This window comes from Salminus brasiliensis, chromosome 11 (assembly GCF_030463535.1).
Source record: "Salminus brasiliensis chromosome 11, fSalBra1.hap2, whole genome shotgun sequence".
Lineage (NCBI taxonomy): Eukaryota > Metazoa > Chordata > Actinopteri > Characiformes > Bryconidae > Salminus > Salminus brasiliensis.
In genome coordinates this window covers 19,413,401-19,434,665 of record NC_132888.1, presented here as the reverse complement: position 1 = coordinate 19,434,665, position 21,265 = coordinate 19,413,401, and the positions used below count along the sequence as shown (strand labels likewise).

Genomic DNA, 21,265 nt, shown 5'->3' with positions numbered 1-21,265 from the left:
TAAACTATAGGAACTCCACGTATAGTCCCACATTAATTTTAAATGAAGGTAAAACTTTGATAAAGCACCCAATCTTTTACTAAAATATTGTTTTCCAAGTACTTTTTCCACTCTGATTGTAATTGCAGATGTTGGCATATTCAACTTTGTAGGAATAGACCAGATACTTTGACAAAGACTGTAGGTAGCTAGGTAGAACTTTCTCAGCAGATGTGTACTAAATATACCCACTCTGCCAGATGGATTCATCAGGCCTAATGACCCCCTAATATAATTCTTATGACAATAAAACCAGTTCATTTTCATTTGGATGTGATACCAATACAGGACTGCCCTGCCTCGCATGTCTGACATCTAAGTCTAAGAATAACACTGTATCAGGTGTGGTTGACATTAGCATGAAAAGGCTGCGTGCAGAAGGGCAATGGAAATACATCTGCTTAAGCACTATGAATAGAAGTCTTTTTTTAGAACAATGAGAAGATTAATACAGCATATTAAAAAGGATTCCTGATCGACTATAATCCTGCATCCCATCAGGTTGCTGTGAACCCTGACACATTCTTGCTAAGGCTTAGCGGAACATTTTCTTTGCTTAAAACTTTTTTTAATGAAATAACACAGAGGATCTACTCCAGAAAACAACCATATTCTCAGAAAGTCTTACTGTAATTACCGTAAATGGACTCTCCTCTGACCATCATTCACATCAAAGGCATGTTACTTTCACAAATTCGGACTGCAATACCAAGCACATGACAATATGTTCTAGCCTGCGGGTCACTTTCTCCGACAGGCCTCGAGAGCAAAAGAGAGAGACAGCAACTTTTTACTTCGAGCAGCAGGGCTCAATATAAAAGCACACTTTTTGAAGCCTGGCGTAATTGGACTTCTAAACTAATGAACTTTTCTGATTTGGCCTATCTCATTTGATGGGCTTCTTTAATGGGCTTAGAGTGTAGACGGTCCTCCAGTCCAGCCAGCGAACTGAATTATGCCAACTGCTGAAGAAAGGCATAATAAGTCCAGCTGGAGAAGCCAATTCACTGCACCAAGGCCAAAGTCATTACAAAGCACTTTTGATTGTAGGGCAAGGCACAGCAAAGGCTGAACCACTTAAGTCATTAGACTAAATATACATTCAGTATATGTTTGTCTAATCAGTGTTAGAGGAAGACAAATGCTATTAAGTCTTCATTGTTGTTGCGACCTTGAGGCTGCTGCTGAGGTTGGAGTTTGAAAGTTTGGAAGTGGCAGAATGATTAAACCTGGGATTAGATGTTATAATTAGTGGAAAAATGCTGACACACTTCCCGACACATGTGGGCCAGTAGGTTTATGAATCACTGGGGGGTGAATTTGGGTAAAACACATAATTGCTAATGGGTCAGTCCATGGAAAATCACTAAAGGCATCCAAGGCGATCAGCTCAGATTTGATAGAAACCATCATGAAATAACTGAACAGATTTGTTTGTGCGTTTCTGTGATATAACTCTATTCGGATGGGATTAGTTTTACATGGGGCTGTGAAGTAATTATTAGCAGAGTTTTCAGTGATTTTGGTCCTGTCATTTTTACAGCCTGTGCGCTCCTGCGTAAAGACTGTGGCACCTTTTACCTTCTGTAAAACAAGCTTATAACCTTAATAATAAAAATAACCTTAGAATATATTAATCCTGTGCGAATCGGCATGTGGGTAAATCTGTGGAAAATTAGTTTTTCTCAGCGTTTCTCAAGTATAGAGGTGCTTGAGAATGCATTTAGTTTTGTTGTGTATGGCAAATCCAATCTAATCAAATCCAGAAGACCAACCAAAAGACGCAGCACTTCTGAAAGCTTTAGGCAAGTCATTGTGTAGTGTAGCCTATAGCCTATACGCATTATGAACTTGATGTATTTACTGAACTACAGAAGAACAGAATGTTTAGGTGATATTAGGGCTGAGCAATATTTTTTAATATTTTCACAATATTCAATATTTATCATAATACTTCAACATGCTAACAAAAGGCACCAGTTGTGGCAGATTCTAAAAACCTTCTGCTATCCAAAAACCTCTCATACTTAGTGCAAGGATTTATATCAGAATTATATTATTATATTATACACATCAGTAATGAAACAAGCAGTTGGCCGCCACTATATATACCACAATATTTTCTTAAAGCATACTTCATACCAGTATAAAAAATTGCCCACCTTTAGGCTGAAGCTGGTCAACTGCCTAAAATACACAATTTTTATTATTTTCATATTTTTTTTTATACTAAAAGGTCATTAGTCCTTATTTTACATATATTCATTAAATATAATAATAATATAATAATTGTATTAACAGGTACAGTACACAGTACACTCAACAGACTAGGCCACAGTGAGAAAGTACCCACTGTACTGCCTGATATAGTATATTAATAATGACTGAATAATTAAAATTTAATTAGCTCACAATGAGGGCTTCCTCTGAACACAACTGCACCACCTTTACCTCAAAACAATTGAGAGCAGGTAAAAAAAGCACACTCTTTGTAGGTGTACATTAGTCAGTATAATAAACCAAAAAGAGTAATGTCACAGGGGTTTGTCCCCTGCCATGCACTGCCAGGCCAACCTACTGACCACAAATAAAGGGCAGGATGTGGCTCACAATGGGGAACGGACACTGAGGTGAGCGCACTAGTTGAGAGCCTCCATGGGACTGAATTAGTTACGCTTGCTCAGTACTACCCTTAAAGCGCAAATGGGCTTAGGCATGTTCGTTTAGACTGTGTTGGGTTTTGGTGATGGGTTCTTGTGAATAAAGGTCTGTGAGTCTGTGTATTGCTGAATGCTGGGTCAGCTGGGTCTCTTTCCCAGAGGGAAGTGCAACAGTAACGATAAATCACACTCCTTATGCTTACATATCGATACTGGAAGATCTGAACATAAGTACTAGCGATTATCACAACATCCATCCAAAATCATCCTATTGCCCACCCGTGCAGGGAATCAGGCCGAGAGATTTACATGACGCATGCAAGTTGTCCCATACTTTGCGTGTTTGAATAAAATATGCTTGTTTGTAAATGACTCTTGACTCCATGTGGGATGCGGTCAGCTTCTCATGCACAGCCTGCAAACAAAAAGCACTGAAAGAAGGCTATAGTGACCATAACTGATGGACTGCATCTCTTGTGTGCACTTAACAGTGGTCTCTGTGGGCTTTCCCCCCATGGCTTGTCCCATGCTCCTCCATTTCCCTTCATCCCGTTTTCCCACGTTTAAAAAAAAAAAAAAGTCTTCACACAGTGGACCCCCGTCTGCTCAGGAAAAGCAAAAATAACTGCTTGAGTACAGAGTATGGGAACAAACCAGTGGGCCAATGTTTGTACTATGCCGATTATGATGTCAAAGAAGAGTCCCATGACTTGCCCTAAGAAGTATGAGAGGGTATGATGGAGATCTCTCACTGGCAGACCAGGGGTCTTGGCTCTAAAGATAGCCGGCAGCTCTGGAAGCAATTGCTGCTGCGGCCAACATGATGAAGCACAAGAGAGCAGCTCACTCCTTTTTTGGTGTAGCAGACACTGGCACAATTCTGTGCTGTGCGTCTCAGACCGCAGAGTGTGCCAAAGGAGCCGCGCTCATACAGTGGCACAGTGACGTGTGCTAGAGCTTTTAAAGGCATTGGAATCCATGCATGAAAAAACAAAGCCTGGCAACCTCTGGAAGTGAAGCATCTTTGTACTCCCGGTAAAGAAATGCTTTGATGAAAGATTAAATGCAATCACACTGAATCTAGAGGCGTGAATGACCAAATGAGGAACCCTCGTCCAAACATTATAAGGGGGGCTTTCTGTCAGCCAGACGTGAATTTGTTCTGTGGTGAGCATACTGTTATCCTGCTCTCTCTCTCTGTGTTTGCTCTACAACTGCATGCACTATATGTCTAAACAGTTGTGGACATCCCATCTAATTAATGCATTCCACTAATTTAAGTTGCACCCATTGCTGACACACATGTGCAAATGCACACACAGAGATTGTCTGGAAGAATAGGGCTCTCTGAAACAGATAAGCATGAACCTATGGGCACCATGCCTACTGCCAGATGTGGGCTAGAGGGGTATAAAGCCCGCCCCAGCATTGAGCTGTGGAGCAGTGGAACTGTGTTCTCTGGAATGATGATTTTTTTGGGATGAGTTGCAGGGTTGGTGATGAGCTGGGGTGGTGATTGGTCATCCAGTATCCTCTAGCAGAAGGCCTTCTTCCCTAGACAGCAGAGACAGTTACTCCAACGAAAAGTAGGATAAAGAATTTTTAAATACTCTTGATTTCGAAAGAAGCAATGAATGAGCAGGTGTCCCAATACTACTGTCCAATGTACCCTGACATATAATTGACAAGTCTAAACTTGTCAAAAGTCATTAATTTCTTGGCATTACAATCATTCTAGCTGTGTTCGCATTATAATTCCCAGTTGGTTAGGACGGATATGTGACGTTATTTAGTATTGGACCCTTGTCCTTGTATAAACAAAGGTCATCCAGCATATTATTAGTTACCATTTGTGATGCATCCTCTAGAACTACTATAGTTCTGCCAAGTTTCTATCAACAGAATAGTGTCGTCAAATTCGAGAGGAAGCCAGTCCACAAGCAGTTTGCGTGAGTCAGACCGTAGGTAGGTAGGATCTTCTTGAGCACCTCAAACCAAATCAGTGCTTTTAATGCTCTGTGGCTCCCAAACATCTCACTGTTCCATCTCACCATGTTGGGTATTGGTATGTGTGCATTCTCTGGAGCAATATGGAAGCGCTCAGTACAAGACATTCTGAGGGCCATGTTAGCTTAAAAGGCTCCTTGTATGTCTGGAATCAGCAGACATTGGAGTTTCAGGAAACATCAATTATTAAGCAGCACATAATGATTGGAGAGAAGAAGCCTCCACTTCTGAAGGAAAGCTAAGTAATCTGCCCTGCTCTTCTACAATCAACATCCACTCCCCAAAGACCACTCTGTCAGTTGCTAAAAGACAGCAACTTGTGCCTAAGTCTTCTTACTGTCCTATTAGCTTTCTCCTCTGCGACGCAAATGGATTATGCTGAAGTTTAAAAGGAATGCCCGGGAATGCAACGCAACCTTTTTGCTTCCTTCCAACAGCTGGGAAGTTTACTTCACACAAATAATGTTTGGATCAGGCTGAGGTTTTTCTTTTCTTGACAGGAGCAGATAAAGAGCAGATACCAAGTCCGAGGCTTTAGGTGTAAATGATTTTGAGGTAAAAAAAAAAAAGCAAACTGACCTTTATACTGAATCGATGATCTTCAAAGAAAGAGGCTGAATAGGTAAACGGCACGGGACTGAGGACACAGCTGTGGACGTCAGCTAGAACAATCAGGATTATGGAGTTACAACAAGTGAGTGAGGAAACATTAGTGAATGGAAGCCAGAAGTGTCTGTTTAAAGAACCATTCAGTGGGATTTGCAGAGGCATTCAGTGCCTGGGCAGAATGAAAGTCATGGCTCAAGCCCAGAGAGGAAGAACAGAGGCCCAGTGCAGAACAATCAGGAGTGAATCTAGGAGGGGGGAAGAGAAAAGTTTCAAGACAAGAATGCCTGGCATCTCAGCCTGAATAAGATGGATAAGATGGACTATTACGGATGCCCCTCCATTCTGACAAGCTGCGGAGAGGCTCTATAACTCAGGGGCCAACTTCAGCCACCAGCCCCTCAAGTGTTCGTCTGATTTACGTCAGATAAAGACAGGAAGCATCTGTCCTGCACAGATTAGGCACACTGTCTGCACTGAAGATTCTCTCAGTTCATCCATCTTCTCAGGGAGGGACAAGCCCTGTGCTCTGTGTCACTCTGTCCTTGCAGCAAAGGCTAAGAGGTTGAGAGCAACATAAATCACTCATCCACACTCAACAACTCAATTGCTCTCTGTACGTCTTTCTCTATAAGTGGATCTTGACATGCGACCAGGGGTAAATCACAGACCTCACAAAGACTCAACTCAATTTACTCAAGAATCGGCGTGTCATAAAAATCTCCAATATCACAGTGATTTGATTTGTCCACTCCGAATTCCTTTTAAAATAAACACAGAATGTACAAAATATGACCGGAGGAACCATTTACACCGCAGTCCAGAATAGAATAGAAATTGTGTTGTTATTATTACATTTGAATGTGGCCTACAAAGTGAGGCCACTGTTTGATAAAGCTCTTGGACATTGCAGTGAAGATATCTGACCGGGTGAGCAGCAAGTTTAGCAAGTTTCAGACAAGTATAGCTGTTTAATTAAACAGCAGTCTAACTAACATCTCCTTTAAAAATAATAAAGTGCTACAATACACTGATTATCTCGTTACAGTGGCACCTGTCATGGGGTGGGATACAAGATGATGTGTAGAGAGCAGGACAAATGGACAAGCGCAAGAATCTGAGCCGCTTTGACAAAAGCCAAACTGTACCTGGATGACTGGAGACTTCAGAGCATCTCCAAAACATCAGGCAGATCTTCTGGGGTGTTTCCAGTATGCAGTGGTCAGTGGTTACCAAAAGTGGTCCAAGGAACCGGTCATGGGAGTCATGGGAACACAAATTGATGAAGAACTTAAAGCTGGCTATGTTATGTGGAGTTCATGCCTCAACAGGTCGACAGAGCTGTTTTAATGGCACGAGAGGGACCTACACAATATTAGGTGTGTGGTTTTAATGTTATGGGTGTTTATTTAAGAACACAATTGAGAACCTTTGGATTACAAAAATGAAGCTAAATTGTGTCCTACATTTGTACAGAAATGGTGAAAACAAAAAGAGACTAGATTATTAGACCCAAAACACAATCTTGGATCTAATAAAATAACCCTGTAATTTCTATAACTTGTCCACAAAAATGCCAGGGCATTAAGAGCGTTCTCTGATCTCCAAACATGGGCTACTGAGAAGGCAGAAACAGGGCATTTTTACATCATAGTAGTTTATTATGGGCTATTTCTGCAGATCTGGTCATGAGTTCGCATCATGTGATGTGCACTCTGTCTCTCCTCATGTAGAGTCCTACGTGGTGCTCTAATTCTAGGCCTTTACTCTTGAAGCAATGAAGAATGTTTTATGTGAATAATGCAGAACACTGAATATAACAGAGCCTAGTCGATATGCTATCAGAATCAGGTAATGCATTGATCTTTACTAATAGTAATTTTTAAAAGCACAGGTTGAACAGGCAAATTCAAAATCAAAACCCAAAACTATGATGAGCTTAATAAGAATATCACATATGTACAAATGTATCCAGATCTAATTTGTTACAGTAATAACAACACAAAAAAACAGGAAAGGACTGTATTTTTGAGTTTAGTTTTTTTATAGAAATAAAAGCAACATTAAATAACATGATTATGAGTATAACTAGAGGTGCTAGGCTCATGATGCTAATAAACACTGGACCTTCTGAGACTGTCACCTGTCTGATCTCTGTAAATTCCCACTCAAACCATAAAAATCCTTCATCTAACTGATCGGTGGGTGCAGCCATTAATGTAATGTTGTCTGGCCAGCTGGCGAGGCCCCTCTGTCCGAACATTTCCAACTATACTTTCATTTCAGGCTTTCACCTTCGGCTCCAGCTCTCTAGTGGGTCAAGCACCATTTTAGAAACATATTAATTGTGTTGCTAACTGAACCAGTAAACCATGAAGCACAAGACAGACCACTGAATCTTCCACGCTGCCTCCAAGGAGCCTGCAGGAGTGCGATATAGCAAATCATAGAGAGCACTGCTCACTCTCATTAGCTAAACAGTGTAGTTTCCAAGTTCATAATCCAAACAGGCACAGTTTTGAGAGACAGCGGCTTCTATGCTACTGTAACTGTGTGGCTCAATAACTCAGAGTGGATGTTTCTGCTGACAATGTTATTTTACCACAGCTTCAACATACTGTGATTAATATTCAATGAGTTTACAACAGTGAGGTATAAATAGAGCGTTGTGACGGACTGTGGTTCCTGCATTCATTCTCTCACTAATCCATCAAGTCTCAAATACAGTAAGTATTGTGAATTTGTAGACTGGTTCCTAATAATGATCCCACAGTGGTACACCCTTAAACAAGGGTTCTTTAGAAAAGCCAAAATCTGCAGAGAACCTTGATAACCATTTGAATGTGTTAATATTTCTTAAATAGAAATTATTCTTAAATGATTTTTCAGATGCAAGAAAAACCTCCTGAAAAAACCTTTTAAAAAATATGTTTTGATATGTTAATAAAAGGTTCCACTATTGTTACAATTCAAAGAACCTTTACTTTGAACCCTATTTGTATACAGAGCACAAATTTAGAAAATTGAGTGTACACTCAAAATTGAGTGTAAATAAAGTAAACTAATAATGTAAAATATTTGGAAACTAAGCTACAAAAGCTACAAATTCATTGGAACAAATTTATGTTTGTTTGTTTGTATTAATGACTTTTATTTTGACACAGCCTATTTGTTTGTTTATATCAGAGTCTTTTATGTTGACAGAGTCTGAATTTCCGTTTGTATTAGTGGCTTATTTTGACACCGTCTATTTGTTTGTTTATATAAATGGCTTTTATTTTGACACAGTTTGTTTCTGTTAGAGACTTTTGTTTTCACTGCAGCTCTCTGTCCAGATTGAGGGAATTATTACTGTAAACAGTAACAGCAGGTTAAACTTTGGCAACTAATCTGCAATTCATGTCCTAAAACATAAGGGGGGGGGGTGATCCATGAGGATAATGAATTATTCATGTTTCGCTACTCTTTAATCTAAAAGAGTAAAGACACAAGAATTTTTAAATATTGGATGATGAGAAAAATGCTCTGAAATGAGATGAGAGGTTAGTACAGCATGGAGGCATGTCGAGTTTGCTGACAACAGTAGCCCTTTGCTAAGTATAGTAGCCCTTTATGAAAAGCGTATGGTAGACTACATGCTTTACACATTATAATATGACTGTTAGCATCAAGCTGAATACACAGCGAGTTTCAGTTCATTTGCACCATCACTGAATATACACTATTACTATATTATTGCTGCCTACCCAATTAAGATAGCTTTGAGAATAAGTACTTAATGAGCACACTACCAAACTGTGAGTAATCACAATAAGCATTACATTATCATCATATAATTTGTCATTTAGCTTTACGAGCTAAACAAGTGGGATTCCTGTGGGCTTGAAAAATCAAGTTACGAATGTAATTAGCGTTTTACAAAAGCCTTTGCAAATACAAGCCCCAATGTGGAGAACATTATCCAAACACTACACAGAGAGCGAGAGAGAGAGAGAGAGAGAGAGAGAGAGAGAGCGCGAGAGAGAGCAAGAGAGCATAGAGTCCCCAAGAGACATGCTCTAGAGGCAAGAGGCTCTCTGAGAGAAAATGTCTTGCTGAGTAAGCATTCCTTCCAACTTATCTTGGACCATCATTACAGATACATCAAACACGGTAGCACCAGTGGGTCAGACACATCAAACACAGTAGCAGCAGTGGGTTTCAGAGCTGTAGGAAGTAGACTGGAGAATGGGGTTTGATGTCTGGATACTAATCGCAGCTGTTCGTTTGAGGACATCTACACCTGACCAGAACAATGGAAACCATATTACACAACATCCATGAATTGTGTCATTTAAAGATGGTCGTGATCTGTAAGGAAACTGTGCTCAGACTTTATCATATCTATGTCACTAGGAAGGATGTCGCACTGCACAACTGAAAGACAGAAAGATAGCCTGTGAACAACAAACACTACATACACAGTACGGGTGACCTCACACTTCTTGTAGCAAATGAAAACGTCAATAATCAAATTTCTGTGAACTAAAAACTTTCATGGATTAATGCAACAGCTACTTCGGGAGAATAAGGAAGCTAGGTTAAAGGGCTAAGACCTAATGTTAGGCAGACCTAAGAATATGGACAGAGAATCTCACGAATTCTTACTATTTTCAGAGTTTAAACCAAACAATAAATCCATTAATAAAGAAAATAATCAATAGATACATTTATTTTTAATATAGTAAAGCATTTGTTCAACCAAAAAAAAACTGTTTTCATTCCTTTAGGAGGCAGATTATCATATTAATAAGGAGAGAAACAGGAAGAAGAAGTGGAAAAATGGTGAAATACCGTACACTGTGATATATTTTCTAAACGGTTATCATACCGTGAAAATCTCATTCCATCTCAGCCCTACTTATCATATACTGTGAAAATGTGATAAGATGTTTCCATAAGGCCCAGAGGAAGGATACCACATCAGCTCTATCGGGCTCAGGCAGAGAGAACCTTTTTCCTAACTGCAGTACTTTGAAAGACAGACCTGTAGGTCCATTCTGCTTTTATAAAGTAGGTGTGCTCTGCTCTGCTCAGACCAAAATACTCTACCCTGTCACCACTGCATGCCTCTGCTTTAACGTATTTCAGCTGGAGTATGCAGATGAGGAGTTAAGCCAGGGATCAGTTTTTAAAGTGGATGTGGACAGTAAATTTTAGCCCAGCTCTTAGGACAGAGCTCAGTGTGAGGAGAGAGGTGATTTTCGGGTTTACTGCCCTGCTGAGCGCTTATTTACTTCACACTTCTCCCATTATCTTTTACAAAGCACCAATGCCCCTGACGAGAGAAGCTCCAGACTTTCTTTTGCTTCTTGTTTAGGATGGCTAACTCTACCTGACAGCAATGGGAAGAGGGAGGGGGGAGTATTACTGTCGCTACACATGTTGCTGTTCATTTAATTTAAACAAAAAAAATGTCTAATATTGTATGTTTATCAGTTTAAGGGGCCCGGACAGTTAATTGAATCTCAAAGCCAATCCTTAAGGTAACCCTATGTGTATTCTCATAAGTGAAGGCCTGAAGCCTGCTTACTTTTTCTAATTGTTATCAAGATCCAAATTATGCTAAGCATTAAAAGGAAAGATAAACTAGCCTTAGAGTTTTATTAAGGTTTTGTTTTGTCTTCATAGCAAATCATTTGCACAGAAAAGGAAAGTAGATGTCTAGCCTGCCAAAGATAGGTGGAATTGTTCAGATGTTTGTCATCAAGCCCTAATAAGGTTCATGCTCAAATTCATGCCAAATGATACAAACCCATGCTCTCTGTCCTATTTTGGCCTGGTCGGAGAGTGCTGTTTTCAGACATTTGATGGCTCTGCATTTAGTGGAAGCAGTCCAGGCTAATTGCATCTTGGCCTTTAGTGCAACTGGTTCTGGCCAACTGGCTAATTGCAGCAGAATGCCAGGCTGCATGAAGAAACAGTGTGTGATTACTGTAATTTTCCCATTAAGCATTAGTTTTGGTTCAAACACTCCAAGTCAAGTCAACTTGACAACAGTGTGGTGAGAATGTGGCCAATTGCATCCACAGCTAAGCTACACACATATATCTCTTATCTCACGCTCAATGCAGAAAACCTTGTTGTTGATGATTGTGAACTTTTACCAAGGCTCCAGAATCAAGTGGGTTCTGCAACACTGGGCAAAACAAACAGCAAGGAATTTCTCCTTCAGATCAAGTGAACGCTGCATGGCTTCTCAACCAGCCATAACACAGAGCCTCTTCTGTAAGTACATGTTTTAAGTGGGTCAATGCTTGTCTTACCTCTCCAAACTGAAATGTAGACATATTTATTTATACAAAACATGAATGTTTGTTCATGACTGGCCATATTTCTGTTGTTTTTGTGGCCTATGAACACCTTAACGTGAAACACAAAGTTAAGAAATACCAGCAGTATCTGGCCAGGGCTTGAAATTTTGTCCTATTTTTTGACATGTAAGTGTGCTGTGTACCATGAAGCCATGGGATGTGCCCGAAAGCATATACTACTATATTAAGCATGCTAAGACACAGTCATAGTCTCAGCCTCGCATTCTGCTCACAACTAGACAAAGCAATTAATACCTAAGCTAAGCTGCCCCAAATACCATAATTCTCTCAGTTTTACCGATGTTTCTGCACTGTACTGATGCAAAGCTATATTCTCTTTGTCATAGTTGAATACTGAGAGTATGGTACATACCAACTGAACTGATATACTGTGAAGCTCAAACACTTGTCCACCTTCAAAATAAAACCCCCAAAATGTTTTTGTCTTTGGAAGCCAAATGCAACGGCTACTTTGGGATGATATGGAATCGAGCCTAAAAAGGCTAAAAGATAGAAAGAAGTGCTCGGAGGAAGCTTGACTGTGGATGTCTGTGTATAGAAGCTGGGAAACCAATGAAGTGAGCAGGTGTTAGTCTAAAAGCTAACCCAGCTACAATCTGTTTAGATAGCTAACACGCTGAGAGGACACTGAGAGAACAGCAACACTATCTGGTAAGACTGAAATGACTGATGTTCATTTGTTCTCATTACAGTGCTAAGCTAGCTAGGCTAGACTATTGCTATTGCGTGGTTTACTTTATGGAGTGGTTACAGTGATCCCCAGCGACATAAACTCACCAATATAAGCAGAGCTTATACAAGCCCACCAAAAAGAAAGGCAAAATAACGGGGTTGTTAACATACTGATCAAATGCGTTCTATGGCAAAATGAGAAATGTGGCATTGGACAGCCATCGCCATTTCTGCCTCCAGGTCACTTACGGGTCTTCCTAAAATGGACAATAAATAATGACCTAGCATGGTAGAAAAAGACTGAAGCAGTACAGGGGCATGAAGAGTGGTGTAGCATGGACAACAGGACTACCTCTGAGAAATTCAACTCATAATTAGTGGCAAAAGTGAGAGGAGGGAACGGGTGCACTCGCTGTTTGAAAGCTGAGCTCCAGCGGCCTCCGTGGGAGAGCGAGGTGCCAGGTGTGGGCAGCTGCTCGCTGGCCTCTGTGAAAGATCAAAATGAGTGATGGGGAAAAAGAAAGAGTGTAGAGTTTCCAGGTCACGCAAACCTCATCTCTTGATGTTCACTAAAGAGGAGAATGTGGTGCATGGTAAAAGCAGTTCCTTTACAGGGACCGGAATCAGCAGATCTCCTGAGGAAACATCAGGCAATTTGGAGCTTTTTGTGTGTACCTTTTAGACTCTGTTCCCTAAGAGGTCTGGCAGTCTTCCACTAACAGCTATTCTGCATCTGTGTCTCCTGTTTACAGATCCACACAGGGTTCCTAATATGTCACTTACGAATCACTACGCTTGCTGCAGTTAAAAGAGCGATGAAAAGACAAAGACTGAGGAAGTCACGTCTCATAAATCTTTGTAGCTAGATCCAGGACTATAAACGGCTGAACTGGAGCTGTTAAAGGGGAATTCCATCAGTCCAAGTATCTTTATAAATGAATCATTAGGATGTAAAAAATGTAAGTGTGTGGTTTGGTCCGAAATGCTACATTCTAGATAAACCTACCAAGTTGTGGTGAGTGGAACCAACAAGTTTAGCTTAAAGTACTGAAAGTAATCAATGAATTGGTCATAAATTTGCTATTTGTTAAATAGTTCTGAGGTCAGATTTTGGCCTAAAATGTCCTTTTTCAAAAGATCCATTCCTGATTCCATTCCAAAAGTATGAAAACTATATAAATATTTTATCATCTACATTTTTTTTTATTTGTTTATTTTTAATCACTATTTTACCATTATCAACATTCCATATAAAAACTATTGGTCATTTCTGCTAGTAAATAAAATGCAACCCATGGTTCCTATCACCACCACAGTAAAGAGATCAAGTCAGACAGTCAAGTTTCTCTACAAAGCACCGTTTCACATCAAGCCACTCTGAATGAATTTGTTTACTTCTCTCAACCATTTAATTATGCAGAAATGTAGGCTGAAAACTGGTGGAATTCCCCTATAATCTAATACATCTAATGCTAAATGCTGCTTTCTAGTGTCCTTTTGGGGCTCTTTGAAAAAAAAAAAGCTGAATGGGAACGCTAAATGTGAAAACGCTGGGAAACAAATTTGCCATAAGATCCCAAGACATCCAGTAACATTAAAGCTTTACTTCACACAGCAGTTCTATAATCACAGAATACATTTCCGGGCTTTCCTGCTCACACTGAGATCTGGACACTGTCATGGTAATGCTAACAACAATGAATAATCCAGACACATATTTATACAATACCAATAGACGGACAATTTCAAAAGCGGCTGCACGTCCCTTTCTTCTGTCATACGGACATGTTATGAGCTTGGATGTTGATACAGAGGGGAAAATAATGCTCTCCTTTCTTTTTCCTAAAAACTGAAAGGCAAGAGGCCACGTAGCAGGGGCAGAGAGAGAGAGCAAGGGAGCAAGAGAGCTGCCTGAGCTGTGCATGATAAGTGCACTGTAATGGGAGGTCAGCTGCTATCCATCACCTTGGCTAATTCAGAGCTCAGCCACTGAGGATCTATTAGAAAGAACACACTGTTTAATAACGTTCATCTTACTGTCATTCAGATTCCTAGCTCTAATATGCTGAGCACTGACATGACTGGGCATGAAAATAACAATAACAGTATTTTCAGTCTAATTTGGTTTTCTGTATTTGGTACACTCTTAAACAGGGTTCCTTGAGGGTTCTTTGAGCCTTTACCAGAGTGGTTCTTTTTCTGGTAACACTAGAACCTTCTAAAAAAATGCATAAATATACATAATATCAAAAAGGGTTCCACTATTGCTTTTGGTTGTCAACAAACCCTTTCAGGTGCTATACAGACCTTTTGTACCTTGAAGCAAACCTGATTAGTTTTACTAGGTTTTGAGAAAGGTTTCTGGTCTAATTAGTCCAAAAAATCCATTCCTTGTGGATCAAGTGACCAAGTGAACTGACACAGACAAATGACTTGCATAGGATTAACTTAGCAAAAAAGCTGACGCTGCACAATGGAAGAAATTACGTCATTGGCTCTTGTACTAGAGCTTCTATCAGTTTGAATCGCCATGTTTTAAATGCTTCTTAATACTCGGTTATCACATTTACAAAAAGAAGGCTGGGGTGGACAACCGAGGGCCAGAGTCCAGCATGTTTTGCTGATTCCAACGCTATGTCAAACCTACTAACCCTGGCAATTAACAGGTGAGTTGAATCAGGTGTGCTTGAGCAGGAAAGGCAGGACCGGAGTTGCCCACCACTGTTCTAAGGCACTGCTCCAAAGAACTGGTTTGAACTGGTCTTAAAACAGTAAGTACCAGCTGAGACATAAAAATAACTTAAGATTAAACACTGCAAGCTTTTAAATGAGCCATATTTCCCCCAATTTACTACCCAGCTTTGCCACTGCAAATACACTTTCACTGACATTTCGCACAGCGCCACCAGCATTTAAAGGGTGAAGGCTAGCATGTGCTTCCTCCAACTACCTGCCGCCACTATAGTGTTCTGGACTCCTGGCCACGGATAGCTGTGGCATCATTAGGGATCGAACTAGTGGTCTGCAATGAGACAATTTTAACTGAAGCACTACAATTAAGATGAGCATCTAAAAGCAAGCTGTTCAAACTTAACACCCTGCTATCCCACAGGAGGCAACACATGACTAAGATCACATTACACACAGTGTGTGTGGGCTAGATTTGCTTCAGGATTGGATCAGATTAATTTTTTGTTCCTTCTGATATCTGATTCTGCATTTTCTGCTGATATCAACCCGATAACAGTACCCGGATACAGACTTACTCTTCAGAGAACTGGTTCTCAAACTGAGAAACCCCATGTACTCCACAGTTTTGCTTTATCCATATGTTTTGTAGGTTGGGTTGGGAGAATTATGGGTTGGACCAGTTGGAGAACTGGATTTGCTCTAGAGAAAATGCTGCCAATTTAGCCAAATTGTAGTCAACCAATTAATTTTTTTCTGAAACACATTGGGGTAGAGTGTCCCAGACACTTCCAGACAGTGATACTGTTTAACAATTTCTGTATCCATTACTTTCTATAGAAAAGGGTTCACTATATTAATGAAAAGAGTTCTTTGACTTGTAACATAGAAGCCTTTAACCAGGCAAAGAACCAGAAGCATCCAAATATAGAACCATTGCAGAATCTACTATAGAATCCAAATATAGAATCTATTTATATGTATATATAAAATCTATAATATAATCATTGCCCCTACTCCAGATCCCTTGAAGAACTCCTTTCTTAGATCTGCTTTTAGTTCTGCTTAGATTCCCTGTCCAGATCTACACTGCCTTATCTTCCAGCTATAAGACTAAGAACAAAGCAGTCCATTGTTGCTCCACAGTACTCTGTAATGGGAGTCCCAAAGTACGGGACTGCCCTTCACCCAAAATTACATAGTGGAAGAGACATTGTCGCAAAAAAATGGCTGGAATTCCAATACATTATTCCTTTGATAAGTCAGGAAGTTGTGGAATCCTTTGGGAGTGACACACACAATAGCAAGTCCATTCACAGAGCTCCTGATCTCGAAAATTGCTTTGGCAGTGAACACAAGGTTGTAAGGTCTCTCATGAGGGCGCCTCTGACCCTATTGCCAGGTCACCGGTTGTTCATCCTTTATAGTACCTCTTCTGTGTGACCAGACAGGCTAGCCTTCACGTTCCAGGCACATTAGTGAGCCACAGGCGTCCATAACCAGTTTGTAAATTTATTGGCTGTCTTTCCTTGGAGCGCTTTTGGTAGGTACTGATCACTGCATACTGCAAAAAATCCTGCTTTTAACACATCACTCAGTCACTTATTCACTTCCTGCCTAACATGTATATCCCACCACTGGGCAGGTGCCTCTGTAATGAGATAATCAATGTAATTTACCTCACCTGTCAGTGGTTTTAATGTTAATACGTACATACCACACCATGTCACACCGTTCTGACATATATGCCAGCAGCTGCAGGCTATATGTGGCAGACTGCATTTTGTTGAGTTAGAAGTATTAATGTTGTTCTCATAAGTCAAAACTTGAATGAGAACTCGAGTTCTATTTTTGTGTCAAAGTTACGTTCAATCAAACAGGCTTGACCGACACGGTCTCATAGGTACGGTAGCTCTGAAATGTGCTTCCTATTTTAGGTAGCCTTGATGGGCACAAGCAGAAAGTTATGACCTAACCTCTGTCACATATATTAGATTGGATATTTGAAGGAGTTCCAACTGTAGAGAGACTGTGGCCTGTGTCTTATTGTCAATCACTGTTGTAAAATAATGGTGCCCTGAACAACCTAGGCAATCTGTGGATCACAGCAATATTATTACCACCGTTCTCATTAAGACTAGACATATTAATCTCCATCCAAAGGCGCAGTTCTGGTTTCAGAAGTAGTGGAGCACAAGAAAGTTGGAATGTGACCTTGGAAAAGAGTGTAGTCACAGATCCCACATATTGTCATGGTCATAAAAACTTCACAGCTCATGTTGTTTTCACACCATGTAAAACCACCAGCTGCCCTTTACACTGTGTGAACACTACAGGGTGAATGGACCAGTAGAAATGAGATGGGACAATACACGTTTTCTTTTCCAATACTGATTCTGAAGATCTTGAGTCTCTTCTGTTACTGATGATAAGATCATCTATAAAATATACAGCTATCATACACAAACTATTCAAACACTCCACAACCCCATATAAGGAAACTTCCAGCTTCCAACAAATTACATCACACAGTGCCTTTTTTCACACTAGGTTTCTTACTAGATCAGATCAGTATTATTTAGGATTCAGATCCAGTATGATCTGCTGGTATCAGTCTTGTATTGATACCCTCTGATACTGCTGTACCATCTAAATTAAAATACAGCCCCCCCCCCCTCCCCTCTACATCTCCAGTGTTAAGATGTCAAGAATTTAGGGGACTCCGAGTGGCTCACAAAGTGACACACAAATTTGAATGCCGGGTCATGCTGCTTAGCCATCAGCGGCCAGACCCTGAGAGAGCACAATTGGCCATGCTCTCTCTGGGTGGCACTCTCCCTCTTCACCACTCCTATTGTGAGTCTGGCCGGCACAGGAATCTGCTTGCTACAGTATCGGAGCTGGGGATGACTCCAAGCGTGTTGGCATTGCCTTCAATGCCTTCAGATGGCTGTTTTCACATGTATCGGAGAACGCACATTCTTGTCCTCACCCTGCTAGTGTTGGGAGCATTGCTAGTGATAGGGGGAGCCCTAGTGAGTGGGTGGGTTAATTGGCTCAGCTAAATTGGGAGAAAACTGGGTAAAGTATTTAAAGATTCTAATTATATTTTCAATCATTTATTTGTTGAAAATGGAACTCAAATGATATACAATGCAGATTGGTTGACAGCATTTTACATGAAGAACAGCAAATTAGAGACCCTTGTAAGAGGCCAATGGGCAAATGCTGATGCGCTGTTTCCATTTTTTCAATTTCTCCACTCTATATTGAAGCCAATATAGTTACACCCTTTAAAAAAAAGGCTTGAGGTTGTGGAGTCCAACCTAAACCCATGAGATCACAGACAAAATGGGAACGTGAGCACAAACAGGAGGTCAGCACAATCAGGAGAAACACTTAGCAGGGGGGTTAACACAAAGAAGGTTGAACGGCCCCGGATGTTCGGGAGCTTAAGGGTAAGGAAGTTAGTGGAAGAGAAGAAGGGGTGCAGGGAAATGACGTCATTGCCTCAAACACCTTGGAATTGGAACAATGTGGGTGAGGATGCAAGTGCCACTCAACATCCTTCCCTGCAGAAAGCACCTAACAAACAAAGCACATGTGTTGACAAGACAAATGGGAGATGTCAGGGATTGTTTAACACGCAGCAGATACAATTAAACCTGGATACATTGGTGAACGTATATCAACAGCTTGCAGGTGATGTGTTCTTAAGCACGGGTTTAAAAGCATTCGCTGGTTTATCATCATGGGTTTATCACAGCTGGATGAAAGCTAGCCCAGTGCTCTCACAAGCAAGGGTAGGGAGAAGCATGGTCTCGTGGTCTGTGAAGTGTGTGGCGCACAAATCCGTTACTGTTTTCACTTCTCTCCTAGCACACATCCTGCCTCAAACTCAAACATGTCCAGACAACAAACACACACACACACACACACACACACACACACACCCAATACGCTTGCCATCTGCTGTTGACATTGCATGTGGTTCAATGCAGGATTATGTTTGAGGAACACGGTTGCTTCAGAAGATCATTTGATGTATTTTTTAAGTGCCATCTTCAAGATTTTATCAGCTGCTTGCAATATTGAGGCATATTCATTCATCCATATTTCCATCATGCACTGCTTTCTGAAGCGTATTCATCTGACTCTGACATCTGATTCATCTGCATTAACACATCAGTTTGCTTTTAAATTCAGCCACTTTCACATCAAGCAAATGATAAAATGAAATCTAAAAGACAAACTGTGGAGTTCAGCTTTAATAAAGATACTGAAGATGTTTTGAGATTGTTCCATTAGAATTACCTGCGACTTACACAACAACTCCAAATGTACTATTACTGCAGCGTTTCATACACATGGGCTACACCTGGGCGCATGCCCCCAAAGTATATTACCAGCCACCCAAGTATCGTTCATCACATTTGAACAAATTCCAGCAATAATTGATAAATTAATAAATAAACTAATAAATAAAGAAGGCCACGCAGTGTCACTGATATGAAGCACCACTCTTTTTCCATGTACTCATTTCCACAATCTAAGCCTTCACTTTGGCCCATGAAGCGATTCACTTCCGAAAAGACATTAACATTTACCTGTTTGACGCCTCATTCAAATTCCTAAATAAGTTTGGAGGTCCGATAACCATGTATTCAAATAATCACCCAAACAGTGATACCCCTGGCCACAAATATGGCCCAGTTTTCTACTTGTTTGGGTTTTTGTGTGTGTGTGTTTTATCCAAAAGTTCCAGGTTTCCCCGTGAATCGTGAACGTGAATGAGTTTTCTCATTTCTTACGTCAAACCATACAGAACAAATCCATATCAAGGCAATGAAAGATGATGATTCTTTCACTAGAGTTGCAAGCTGTTCACAGAAGCATTGCAGAAGATAAACTGGACTTGTTGGAGATTGACGTGATCGTTTGAATCACCTCCACATGTACTATTATATCCTCTATACGAGTGGCCCAACGCTGGGCTTGAGTGATGTTGTATACTGAGGAACAGCCCATTTCTTTTTTATATTCTCTATTCGCTCATGTGTCAAGTGTTTTATGCATCTGGCATTTTAGAGAAACCCAGACTTTGCAGAATTTCACATTCAGTCTTCTATATGTTTCTGTCTTTATCACTTTCTAAAGTCTTGGCATTATTTTATAACCATCCACCTTGCACTTTCCTTGGGAAATGCCATGGAGGAACCACTATCGGTTCCATGGACAACCTTTAAATGAATGAAGAACCTTCATGAAGCCTTCAAAGGGTTCTTCACACTCATATATCTCTTTACCAAAAGTTTTTTTTCAATGCTATCCTTTCTAGCACCTTTATTTTAAGAGTAAAAAGCGAACTGCAATTTTAACATCTTATCAACAAGCAGCAAAACATCTCCTGCAGCCATCCGAACATTAAACAGGCTAAATGCAAGATAACGGAGCTTTTAAGAGAAGTCATGTCCAGACAGTGGAGGATGACAGTTATGTCACTGCAGTTGCAAAGCGTTCTGCATGCGTTATTCAGCTTAGAACCACCTGAAACCAACACCACCCCTCCAGATCTACTGTATCTCCACTACTGCGCACGAGAGCATCACTTTCCTTCTCCAGAAGCATCAGTCTCAGACCAAACTTTCTAAGTCTGTTTCCAAAACGACGATTCTGCTGCCAACCCCAGCACTCCACCCAGCTTTCTGCCTCTTACCTCTCCAAACGAGGAGGTGAAGTGCGGTGAGAGTGAGAGTGAGCCCCCGCTGAGCCATGTTGCCTGTCCCGCCGCTCCTGTCCGCAGTCCGTAGAGCCGACTGGTCGCTGGGTGTGAGAGAACAGAGGAGCTACACGCTGCAGAACACACCACAAGAGGGGGGCAACATTTGCATAGTGTGAGCGAAAAAGGCACGGTGGGTGTGTGTGTGTGTGTGTGTGTGGTGGGGGGAGTGGGCTGAACCCGCTCTGAGAATGACTCTTTTTACTGAGTCGACTCGCTTTAATGGTTCGACCTTTTTTTTTAACTCCAGGCGCTCCAGCAAATCGAGCCTTATTAGTAATGCTTCGTTTGCCAGACTCACAGATATAGCAGATAAATATAACTTTCTGAACTACACTAAAGCCTACGTTCACTGCTCAGAGTAATCTACTTCCACTGCACTGTACTGTAACGCTGTCTTTATAACATCTGTATTTAAGATTATAATCTTTATTTGGTCT

General features: G+C 40.7%; 1 protein-coding gene across 1 annotated transcript in view; it reads right to left on the bottom strand.

The window, feature by feature from the left end:
* The window catches only part of mcamb (melanoma cell adhesion molecule b), a 41,544-nt gene extending 20,594 nt beyond the window's left edge, over window positions 1-20,950 (bottom strand). Inside the window, exon 1 of the mRNA XM_072692113.1 lies at window positions 20,763-20,950. Coding sequence (XP_072548214.1) covers window positions 20,763-20,820 — 58 coding nt within the window. The 5' untranslated portion in view covers window positions 20,821-20,950. The remainder of the gene's footprint in view (window positions 1-20,762) is intronic.
* Between the last annotated feature and the right edge of the window lie 315 nt (window positions 20,951-21,265).